Genomic DNA, 12,478 nt, shown 5'->3' with positions numbered 1-12,478 from the left:
TGGATTATATAATAAGGATAAACTATGTTATTCAGTGAATCATTGTTTATAATTTCTTAAGGAATGGGCTATAACTCAGATTACCGGTCAAATTTTAATAAGCTCCTCTCGGTGTTCCCATGTTTTAATTTCACAACACTCTAGAACATCATGTTAATTGGTGAGCATGCGCTATCAAATCTTCCTTTTTCTTCATCAACCTCTGCGATAACCATCGTAAAATCCCCCTCCCACCTCCTTAAAGTTGGTAGTTGTAATTGTTCTTCGTTATATTTAGTAGCTTCTGCTTTTTCATTTGGAAACTTACGCATCATGACCAGGATTTACTCCAAAGGGATATGGGAAGCATCGCCGATCATGTTACTGTACCTGGTGATGTAAGCCATTGGCGTACTTTTGCATAGAATGTCGTTTCTGATATAATTCATTGAATGAAAAGTTATGACAAGCACACCAAATGTTATTTAAATAGTGATTTTTTTTAAGGGGGTGGGGGGTCTATTTGTTTGTTTGTTTTTTTTTTCTTTAGTTTTTTTAGGAGGTCAAGTTAGGCCGAAAAGGTAATATCAATGTTATATGTTTTAAAAAAGATGGCTAAATGGTCGTTGATTTACTTTTTTTTTGAAACTACATAGCAATTGATTACGTTTTACGTTTTGTACCTAGGCATAGCAAACAAAACTAATATGATAACCTAACTGTTCTTTACGCGTCAATTTCGTAGATATCTAATACTGTAGATATCGAGTATTGTTGGTCATTTAGTGCGCTTTTATATATACGTATGTAATTAGGGATTATTACAATGAGTTATCTTCATTTTCAAATTTAAAACTTTTTAACTCATTTATTTCCGATCATTAAGTGTAATTTGGTGGCATCATGCGCTTCAAAGCTCACGAACAATGTCACAAAATATTTTTTATGACTAATCAATACAAAAAATCAAAACAAAATGGTTAACTCTAAACTTTTTAATAATACTATATATATCTCTACTTTTAAAAACTAAAGTGAAGAGAGACAAAAAAGATTGTTCAGACTAATTTCTAAATAAAAGTCTTCGTTTCGTTTCGAGAATCACGTCTTGCATGTCATTCTTTGTTTGGAACTGGAAAAGAATAAAATGCCAAGTTCATTCATTACACAAAATGGAAATGGAAACACCTATTCTACCACATTAATAAATAATATCGTATGCCTTTAATATAGAAACTCGCTCATCTTTCTAACATTGAAACCGGTAATTATAAAGAAATAAAACAAAATCTACATGTATTACAGAAAAAAAATATTTATTTTACGAGAATTTTTTCTGATAGCAATTTAATTGCTATACATTAATATTACACCTGCCAGTTGTAAATAATGGATAAAAGAGTAACAAATAGTTTAAAATGATAATAGGTATTAAAAATTTGCAAAAATATAGGTTATGTAGATGAAAAAGTAATAAATATGCAATGAATATTTAAATTGATTGAAAACAATAAAAGGGATAGGCATTGAATGAGAGAGATACTTTTCCTTTCCCCTAGTACTGTGAAAGTTTTCACATTCATGACCCACCACCTGAATGTCATTAGGATACAGTTAGTGCATTCCTAATTAAATGCAAGGAATTGATATCCGCGTAGAAAGTATGAGATTATAACAAAAGCTCGGTGCTCGCAATTCTTGCGATTTGCCACAAAACTGTCGAATTGCAGAATCAAGTATACTCGGTAAAATTAAGAAATCTAGGGTATCAGCGACTTTACACATTGAGTTAAACGACACAAAGTAAACAAAATAAACAAGGTTAAGGAGATTAAAATACGGTCATAAACGTGGGATATGGATGAACATACGTTTCGATCATGAATCAAATTGAACTTAATCTAGACGAAATCTCCTTTACATATTAATTTGAAGAAAAAAATGAAAATCCGAATACCTTTATTCACAAAATTAGAATGTTTAAGTTACAATTTTAGGCAAGCTTATGATTTGTTTCTTTAACAATCATATTATTAGGTGTCCTTATTCGGTGAGAAGGCGACGTTTGTTAAATATAACTGTAGTAATATACATATTACGTGTGAATCTTTAAGTTTGGGGATCCCAAAATCCCTCCGCCCTGAAAGATTTACATTTTTAATCTTTACATAGTGAAATAATGAAAATAGGCTACCCCTGTTGCTTGCAAATTCAATTATAAATTATACCTCGGATCATCCTCCATATCTTTTATAAGCGTTTTAATCATATCAGAGCAATATGCCTTGATGCCAAACTTCTTACAAAGCTAGTTGAGGGTGTTTTTTTCTTCTGTTTATTATTTTTTTGTTTTGGTAAAGAACGGCAACAAATGCAGCAAACAGACTGCTGCTGCCTGGCACTAAAATCAAACGATTTAATTTGGTTTTTTCAACATTGAAAGCGCTTCAGGATGGCGGAGTCGAATTCACGTTTATAAGCAAAATAATTTGGTATAAACTGGTATGAATTAATGAATGTAAAACAAAAGAAAATAGTAGTGTCAAATAGAATTTAGCATAACACAAAGAATAAAAATGAATTCAGGTAAAAATTGATAAGCATGGTATTGAAAAAAGTTGCATACATGTGTAAATGTACTAAAGAATAAATAATCAGAAAAAAGCAAGATATTAAGACTTTTTGTGTAAATTTTCTTCTATATATGGTTGACATGCAATTTTTCTCAGATAAGTAATCGGTTACCAATAGCATTATAATTATTTACCTTGGTCAACGAAGGCGCCATATGCTTTGCTGTCATCATGGTAATTTGGTGGGTAATATTCTCTCCGAAATTTCATTTTCCGAATATAGGGGTCATTTAAGTCAAGTCTGTAAAAATTAGTATTAAATTATTTTTAATACCACTATTCGAAGAGAGAGAGAGAGAGAGAGAGAGAGAGAGAGAGAGAGAGAGAGAGAGAGAGAGAGAGAGAGAGAATATTGGGTTAAAAGACAAGAATATATAATAGTGAATGCAGTTAAAAAAAACCATTAATATTGTTTGATCCAGTATAATGCATATATTATGTTTAGAAATCTTTTTCGTTTTATACATGAAACATGAAGTTTCAGAGGGGTTGTTTTGGCATAGCAAACCCTTTTTCAAAAATAATTATTTCATGTGAAAAAATCTAATGAGAATTAAAGGAAACAAACAGAACAATTTGATTTTATCTGAAATTAAGCATAGATCTACAAATATTGTTCTTATTCGATTTATATTAAAACTGTCCTATGATGTTACCTGTGCATTCACTTATTTACAAAGTATATAAAAAGATATCGGGTAACATTTGTTTTGACTATAGGTTCATGAAATTAAAGGTTATTCATATTTTTAGCTCACCGGAGCTGAAAGCTCAAGTGAGCTATTCTGATCACATTTTGTCCGTCGTCCGTCTGTCCGTCTGTCTGTCCGTCTGTAAACTTTTTACATTTTGAACTTCTTCTCTAAAACTGCTTAACCAATTTCCACCAAATTTGGCACAAAGCATCCTTATGGGAGGGCGAATATAAATTGCAAAAATAAAAGTCCGATCTGTATTCAAAGCGGAGAAAACCTTGAAACTGTAGAAAAAGGGGGGTGCATTTTTACAAATCTTCTTCTCAAGAACTACCGAGGCATATTCAACGTAGTTTAGCATAAATTATCCTTATGGGAAGGAAAATATAAATTGCAAAAATTAAGGGGTAATTTTGTTTTAAATCTAAGTTATTAGGAAAATAATAATAAAGAAAAGGCGTGTTTCAATCAGTTTAATAGCTTCGGGCTCGGTATCCGGTAAAATGGGTAGGCAAGACTTGGCCTGGGCAAAACAAAAGATTGGCAGTTATTAATCTTCCAATCTAATTAAAATTTCAGGATATTTGATGGACTAGTATATTTGTATTCGCTGTAGATATTGCTGCAAAATAATGCGTATTTGGAATTGACGATTGCCGATCTACCCCGGCATTTATTTTGCCACGGCCCGGGTTTGCATACCCATTTTACCAAGACTCGTATTCCATACTTCTAAAACGAGGTTCTTTGTTTAAAGCAGCCATGACAATATACGAAAACGGGTCGATCTGACTATGATGAATTTGCTTGTTGTGCAACAGTTCGCGTATGAAGGGAAATTTTGAAACATGAAAAATATATTGGTGCCGATTTTGTGAAGTAAATTGAGGCTAAATATTTCAATGCGTTGACACTTTTCACTTATGACGTTGGTGTTAGCTTGTTCTGATTTTCGTTTCATTTTCATTATTTATGCTTTGTAACCTGGAAACTATCGTCTGTATTTCGTGATTTTTACGTATCAAATCAAACAGAGACTTCGGTAAATCAAACAGTTACGTTAACTGTTTACCTGCGCAAATTAAGCAAAATCTGATGTAGGGGTACTGAAATACAATTCATTCTATCGGTAATTCGGCATTATCTTTTGCGTAATGGTAGATTAATGCAGTAGGTTTTGTTGAGATGCTCGGCATTTTCTAGTTTATTAAGTTTAAAAAGAGTTTGATATTGCTTACGGAAATATGTAGGTATATACATGTATATATATGATTCATTTCGAAAAAATAAACAGTGTTCTTTATTTGTTATACAGTCATATAGTGCATGTTTCTTGTGTTTAATTGTTTACAATTTCTATTTACTAACCATATATGAGTGTTAAGCTTCGAATTATAAGCAAGATACAGAGATTTACTCACAATTCTATGTTTGTACACAGATCTTAAAAGCTAAAGATTGAAAAAGTAAAAAGAATTGTCAATATTTATTACGAAAATTTTCAAAATCTGTTCTTCCAGAAACCAACTTATTGAATTGTAAACTTAACCTTTTTAGCTCACCTGAGGATGGGGGGGGGGGGTCGAAGTTTAACAAATGAATATATAGAGTAAATCTTTAGAAATCTTCTTCTCAGAAACTAATCGGCCAGGAAAGCTGAAACTTGTGTGGAAGCATCCTCAGGTAGTGTAGATTCAAAGATGTGAAAATCATGACCCCTGGGGGTAGGGTGGGGCCACAATGGAGGGTCGAAGTTTAACATATGAATATAAAAAGTAAATCTTTAAAAATCTTCTTCTCAGAAACTAATCGGCCAGGAAAGCTAACACTTGTGTGGATGCATCCTTAGGTAGTGAAGATTCAAATTTGTGAAAATCATGACCCCCGGGGGTAGGGTGGGGCCACAATGGGGGATCGACGTTTTACATAGGAATATATACAGTAAGTCTTTAAAAATCTTCTTCTCAGAAACTAATCAGCCAGGAAAGTTGACATTTGTGTGGATGCATCCTCAGGTAGTGTAAATTCAAAGTTGTGAAAATCATGACCCCCGGGGGTAGGGTGGGGCCACAATGGGGGATCGACGTTTTACATAGGAATATATACAGTAAGTCTTTAAAAATCTTCTTCTCAGAAACTAATCAGCCAGGAAAGTTGACACTTGTGTGGATGCATCCTCAGGTAGTGTAAATTCAAAGTTGTGAAAATCATGACCCCCGGGGGTAGGGTGGGGCCACAATAGGGGATCGACGTTTTACATAGGAATATATACAGTAAGTCTTTAAAAATCTTCTTCTCAGAAACTAATTAGCCAGGAAAGCTAGAACTTGTGTGGAAGCATCCTCAGGTGGTGTAGATTCAAATTTGTGAAAATCATGACCCCTGGGGGTAGGTTTGGGCCACAATGGGAGGTCGATGTTTTACATAGGAATTAATAGAGTTATTCTTTAAAAATCTTCTTCTCAGGGTAAATCTTTAAAAATCTTCTCAGAAACTAATCAGCCAGATGATTCTTTATAATTGTTAAGACTTTGGCCCCAGGACAATTCTTTGGCCTCATGAGAAGGTTCAGAGTTTGATGTACGTTTATATCCCATATATAAACTATTTTTAGGGATCTTTTTTAGAACTGCAATACTTAGCATATGATATGACTATAAAATCATCCTGTTAGAAAAGGGACTAATGATTATAAACATAAGAATATCCAGGGGAAAATGGATTTTATTTATACAGGATTTACATGAATTATTGTACATTGTCCAGATAGTTTGTAATATGACTCCATTGAGCTGATTTTATCATACCCTTTTGTTCCTCAGGTGAGAGATGTGGCCCATGGGCCTCTTGTTACAATATTCATATCTTGATTTGCTAAAAATAAACGTCACTCACACTTGGGCACGATTTGCTGTCTTATGATGATAAATCCAACAGGCCACTAAAGCTATTATAACAACGGAGAATGGGATACTCACTCCAAGAACGATCAAAAACGTCGATGAATCTTGGAAAAAATAAAAATGTTTCAAATCCTTGTCTTTTTAGGATGGACTTTGGTTTGGTTTTTGACTTGTCAAAATATCAAAAAGTACATTTAATTTAATGTTCTTAAATTCAAGGAATTTAAAAGATTACTTTTTTTAATACTATTAAACAATTGGGTTGAAATAGTAATCAAAGTTTAAAATCTTATAAAGACTGCATTACTGGCGGGAGACTGGCATATGGAAATAACATAAATTTTTGTTATTCAGAATTACCTGAAGTTAATAAGCTTTTTTGGCATTTTTGATGGTATTAAAATTAATACTGGATTTTTTAACTAATAGGAAGATACATGTATTTTTTCGAAATCTGAAATAAAAATATTCGAAAAATATGACATTCCAATCAAATTACCTTTTAATTGGTTCTATACGCTTTTTCTATTTATATATTTGTGTTAAGAATCACTAATACCTAATTTTCTCTCAATATTTTAACTTTCTTCCCAAATTTTTTTCAAAAAGTCTTCATATTATGTGTAATAGGAAAATTAAATGAAATATAGGCTAATTAATCATTATCGATTTCAGTTTAAATATATATTTTTAGTCATTAGAGCTAGACCTTAACTGGTAAACATTGTGTTATTTTATCATTTTATTGATATATAAAAAAATCATACCTTAAAAAATGTATACATAACTATAAATATCTATTTATATCTGCCTTTAAAGTGAAAAAACGTAATGACCTTGATTTGACCTTGAGCGAAAACAAACTGGTCAAATTTGATTAACCTGATACTGTAATTTGGTAATATGGTCTGTTTGACAGTGTGAAAATTCGATAAAAAATTTACTTAAACGTCAATTCGTAATTAAAAATATTATGGGGTAACAGTTACATTTTAGGTTTTATGAAAAGTATAGTAACATAATAAATCCAAAAAGATCAGAAGAATTAGGCCAATTGGAAACAAAAATTATTCAAGATTAATTTTGTTTTTTTCAAAAATTTAGAAATAAACTTACCCTTGTCTTGAGAATAATGTGAATCTTTGCTGAAAGTAATAAATATACATGTTTATTTTATCTATTAAAACTTTATTGCTTTCAGTGAGGGGTACACTATTTATTGTGACAATACTTACACGCACTCTGCTAACCCAGAAGAGTCGATACATTTTTCGCCTGATAAACACGAATATCCGAAACTGTGCATCACAAAACAAGGTGATGCTAACGGCGAGATACCTAAAAGATTGATTGAAATGAAATTAATATTTCTATGATTGATTGTGCATCAAAAATACTTTTTTTTAATATATTATATCCTTAGAAAATATCAATAACAAAATCAACACTTAAAGCATTATTTAGATACATTCTTGACTACATTTATTTTTAAAAATAGGCCATGATTGTAAATATACAAGAAAGCTTCTTACTGTATTGTGGAAGTCCAGACTTGTCTTTAATAGTCATTTGCAGTATTGTTGGAATATGTTGTAGCACCATAAGTTTAATTTTACCATGAAGAAGATCTGTCATGCATTTTGCGAGGTCAGTCGTAAAGTTGACCGATTTGTTTAGGCTCCCTATTATTTCATAGTCAATGATCAGACTTCCAAACCTTCAGTTACGAAAAGATTAGAAAAAGATTTGCAAACTGCAAGATCGATCATTCAAGTTCTAATTTGAAAATATTATTTTAGGACAAATACGTCATTGTTCGCTAAATGATGAAGATATATTTCGTTACTTACTGAACAGATAACACTTTCACTAAATGGAATCCGTCGACATTTTCTTCTTTGTAGAAAGCATTTAACTAGTGATAAACATTCAAATATAAATATTGTTAGAATGTGAAAGCATTTAACACATCTGATATAAAGTAATCTCAGTTTATTATCGTTTCTTGATGATAAATTAATGTACTTTGTTCATTCTCACCAGTTTTTCAAATTCCTCCAAAATCGTAATCGAATCACTCAGAAACTTCTGACGTTGAACGTTAATGTCAAATCTGACTTCCACCTTCACCTTAGTTTCTGTTTCATCTTTATAGAAAAGTTTTATATAAGGGAGTTGAACACCATTCAGATATAAAGCATACACACTATTACTTCATCATATGTCATTATATTATCTTAAATTGAATATAAAATGCAATATTGTTTGCTATGTTCTTACTTGTTACGTAGGCCAATTTCGGTTCTGTAAAACATTATTCAGAAAAAAAAATTGTTAAGAAGAGACAATGTCTTTTAAAATATAACAAAAACACCATTATAATAATTTTAAAGAAGAATCGTGAAAATACATGGGAAAAAAAATTAATAGTGGTCTATGATCATATAACTATTTAAGTAAAAACGTATACTTACGGACACACGTATTTAGGTCTGTTCCTCCGTAACGACACTCACACGTAGCAGAACCCGGAGTGTTTACACAAACATGAAGATCTGACTCACAACTCTTGGATCCTCGTTTACACTCATCAACATCCACTGAACAATCCTTCCCCTCCCACTTCGGATTACAAGTACACATCCCCGACATGGCATCGCATTTAAGTGCATTTGTGTTATTACATGCACATGTTTTAGAACACTGCTCTCCATATGTAAAATCATCGCAGACTGTGTAAAGTGTTCAAGTGATGAACATAAAGAAGAAAAAGAACAACTATGATAAACTTTTTTCATCATCAATCTTAATAATGGTTATTCGTATAGAATTAATATACTGTACCCTGTCCCGAGTTTTTGCTTCCACCACTTTTTGCTTGATATTTGAATAATACTAAATACCTTTTTGCTCAAACTACGTTTATTCACAAATATTAAAAATGTCCAGATTATCTGTTTTGAGACGCTTCCTCCTCCGTTTCAGGTTTCAATACACATCCCAAAATTGAAAGTCTACGGAGATTTTGCATTGCATCAGCCATTAATAAGCCCGGATGATAACGTTAAAAAATTGCGCGATGTATTCCGAGTGTTCTCCGAATGGAAAAAAGATGTAAACATTTCCCATTATAAATCTCTGCAAGAAAATTGTTTTCGTTCCTGTGAAATTTTATGCGTGAGAAGGGATAATTGTTCAATGAAGATATCTTGGATATATTCCCTTTCATCGATTTCAATTTTATTGCTTTCACAGGTATGTGTATTTTTATTAAAATCATCAAAAATTGATGGAAGCAATAACTTGGGACAGATTATAGGTTATATTTATTAGAATTGGTAAATAGAGAACTGTAATGTTGAATAAAATGAATCCGTTCATAAAAAGAAGCAAAGAAGATGCAAACTTTCGGGTAAGCTGTTTATTCTCAGACCTGTGCATTCATGACCATCTCCTTTAAACCCTTTCTCAGGACATTTGCATGTATAGCTGCCAATTGTGTCCGTACATGTGGCATAGGATAAACACGTATTGCTGCCATCAGAGCATTCGTCAATATCTGTAATAATGAATCAATACGCGTACATATACAGTAGAAGCAATGCCTTTCAGTATCAAACCTGCATCAACTGTCCTATAAAAAATGTCGTTTTAAGTCCTATGGAACCGAACAATAATCAGACAGAAGTGATGGAAAATATTATCAAACTAATTTCGTCTACATTATACAAATTTTATATCATTTAGTTGAAGACATCTACAAAGTTTCAACCTTTTTGCACTTATCATGATGAAAACAATAGAGATTTTATTTTATTTTACACCAAATTAAAGAAGTGTAAATAAAACTACCTTACAACATAATGAAATTTAACGTCTTTGATAACATCATATTGTTTAGACCAAAATATTCAAACTGATTTACGGTTATCTAAGTCTTATTATGTAATCATTTTGTAACTGTATATTAAATTTTCTCGACCAACCAACTTTGCTTACAAACCAATTTGAAATTTCGTCACATTACAACTTAATCTTACAAAATCATGTATAATGTATAACTAAATTTTCCGTAAGTAAGTTTATAAGTCAAACTATTTGTCGGGCCTTCTTTTGATAATACTGAAAATTTATGCGTGAAGAGAAATTTCGCATTTAATTGTAAGCAAAGAAACAATCGTAAAATCTGAAAACATTTCTTGTGTCTTTTTCAATACAGGTTATATACAATTTGAAATTTAAAAAATTATCGAAAATTATTGAAATTATAAAAATAATTAAAGGAGTAGAAAACTAAAAATGTGTTTATCAATAAATCATTTAATTATCATCTACTATGATTGTGAATCTATATTCATTTAAAACCACAAACAATGCTTAATGCTTAATTTAGATTTCCCGCCACTATGGTAGCTACCATTTCATTTTAAATCATGACACCATCTAGAGTGGTTTGTTTTATCAATATTGTATCGTGCATCAGTAATAGCATATTTCTATATTTGCTCTTAAAGACAAGTTTTGGAAGATTTGAGACAATGTCGATTTGAGACCGTGATTTAATCTTTGAATTTTAACTAAATTACAAATAAACGTCAAACGGAGCATTTTTTTGTTGAAATCTTGAGGCAGAGTTTAGTGTTGGTGGAATCTCCGCGTAATTGTGGAAATTGTCAACAGATGCTAAGTATCGTAGAAAATATCTGCGGTAGTTATTTCGACATGGTAATTTCGACTTCAGAGAATGTATTTTAAGCATTCTGATTACAATATTACGTTAGCAAGGAACTTGATTTGGAATAAAAATTAACTTGAGGTTATTTTCAGCTTTAAATGATATCAGATTAACAGCTGTCTTGTATTTCATAAAAATGCATATATTTATGCATACATGTATTTATTCGTTGGATTGACAATTGAACCTAAACATTATCAATTTTGTTCAGTTATCACCTGAGTAACAGAAAGGCACCCACTTTTTATTTAGAGCACTGTGTATACTATATATATATATATATATATATATATATATATATATATATATATATATATATATATATATATATATATAAACCAATCCAGTATAGTTGGTGTTACGTCATTTATTTTTTTTTGCATTAAAGCTTAATTATGTAGTTTATTTTCAAAACAGCATTACCACATGTTATATTTGAACTACTTTATCAATATGAATAAAATATGTTTTTGACTGTTTTTCCCCTTTAATACTTGCATACGAAATGTGTAAGAGCACTAATAAGTTATTTTTGAGCTCTAATTAAACAACAAGAGACGTTTCATACTGTTGCACTCCTGCGTAGCTGGATCGATTACAAATCCTTTCTTGCAGAAACATTTGAAGCTGCCTGGTAGGTTCTCACAATCATGACACTTGGTATCCAAGCATTCATTTACGTCTACGCAGTCCTTATCATTTTCAAGTTTGAATCCTTGGTTACAATCACATTTGTAACTTCCCTCAGAGTTAATACATTTATGTGAACAAATACTCGAGTCTTGGCATTCATCAACATCTGTGTATATAAAAACAAACATTAGATTTGACATCGCACATTCAATCAACTTATTAAAAGATTGTAAAACGTTACTGTTTGTTTTTACAAATTTCAATACCTTTACAGAATCCATTGATTTTTCTATATCCCAATATGCATTCACATCGATAAGATCCGGGGGTGTTTACGCAAACGTTGTGGTGGCCATGGCAGGGATTAGATTTGCATTCGTCCACGTCTTGCTCACAAGATTCCCCAGTCCACCCTGACTTGCAGACACACCCCTTTATATTGTCACATGTCTTGGAACCACGCCCACATTTGCACGGGGTTTCACAGTTTTCTCCATAGAAAAACTTGCCACACGCTGAATGAGAAAATGGGAAATAATAAAAGCAAACAATATTTCTTTGCAATGACGCAAATATACAGATCCCTACATTATAATTTAAATTATGGCATTAAAATACAACTCACGTTCACAAGTTATTCCATCATTCTTAAGTTTGTATCCAACTGCACATCCGCATTTGAATGAACCCTCTGTGTTTGTGCAGTTGTTGAGACATTTGTTTTTGCTGTGGCATTCGTTAATGTCTTAAAACAAATGAAATATTTACGTGCTCTTATATAAATTTGCGTACACTGAAGTGTATCAATCATAGAATTAATCAGAACTTTTGAATAAAAGGGAAAAATTGTTTTTCAATAAATCTTGAAAGCAACGGTAAATACATAAAGTGAAAATTGAA

General features: G+C 31.6%; 1 protein-coding gene across 1 annotated transcript in view; it reads right to left on the bottom strand.

The window, feature by feature from the left end:
- Positions 1-973: 973 nt before the first annotated feature.
- The window catches only part of LOC128177412 (uncharacterized), a 38,310-nt gene continuing 26,805 nt past the window's right edge, over positions 974-12,478 (bottom strand). The window contains exons 32-45 of the mRNA XM_052844115.1: positions 12,204-12,323; positions 11,845-12,093; positions 11,514-11,744; positions 9,644-9,769; positions 8,685-8,942; positions 8,491-8,514; positions 8,251-8,357; positions 8,061-8,125; positions 7,743-7,927; positions 7,446-7,548; positions 7,327-7,355; positions 6,203-6,314; positions 2,747-2,853; positions 974-1,111 (exon numbers count right to left, since the gene is read on the bottom strand). Of these exons, the coding sequence (XP_052700075.1) occupies positions 1,095-1,111; positions 2,747-2,853; positions 6,203-6,314; positions 7,327-7,355; positions 7,446-7,548; positions 7,743-7,927; positions 8,061-8,125; positions 8,251-8,357; positions 8,491-8,514; positions 8,685-8,942; positions 9,644-9,769; positions 11,514-11,744; positions 11,845-12,093; positions 12,204-12,323 (1,733 nt within the window). The 3' untranslated portion in view covers positions 974-1,094. The remainder of the gene's footprint in view (positions 1,112-2,746; positions 2,854-6,202; positions 6,315-7,326; positions 7,356-7,445; positions 7,549-7,742; positions 7,928-8,060; positions 8,126-8,250; positions 8,358-8,490; positions 8,515-8,684; positions 8,943-9,643; positions 9,770-11,513; positions 11,745-11,844; positions 12,094-12,203; positions 12,324-12,478) is intronic.

This window comes from Crassostrea angulata, chromosome 1 (assembly GCF_025612915.1).
Source record: "Crassostrea angulata isolate pt1a10 chromosome 1, ASM2561291v2, whole genome shotgun sequence".
In the NCBI taxonomy this organism is placed as follows: domain Eukaryota; kingdom Metazoa; phylum Mollusca; class Bivalvia; order Ostreida; family Ostreidae; genus Magallana; species Magallana angulata.
Note: the sequence above shows the minus strand (reverse complement) of the source record. Positions and strands in the feature narration are given on the sequence as shown.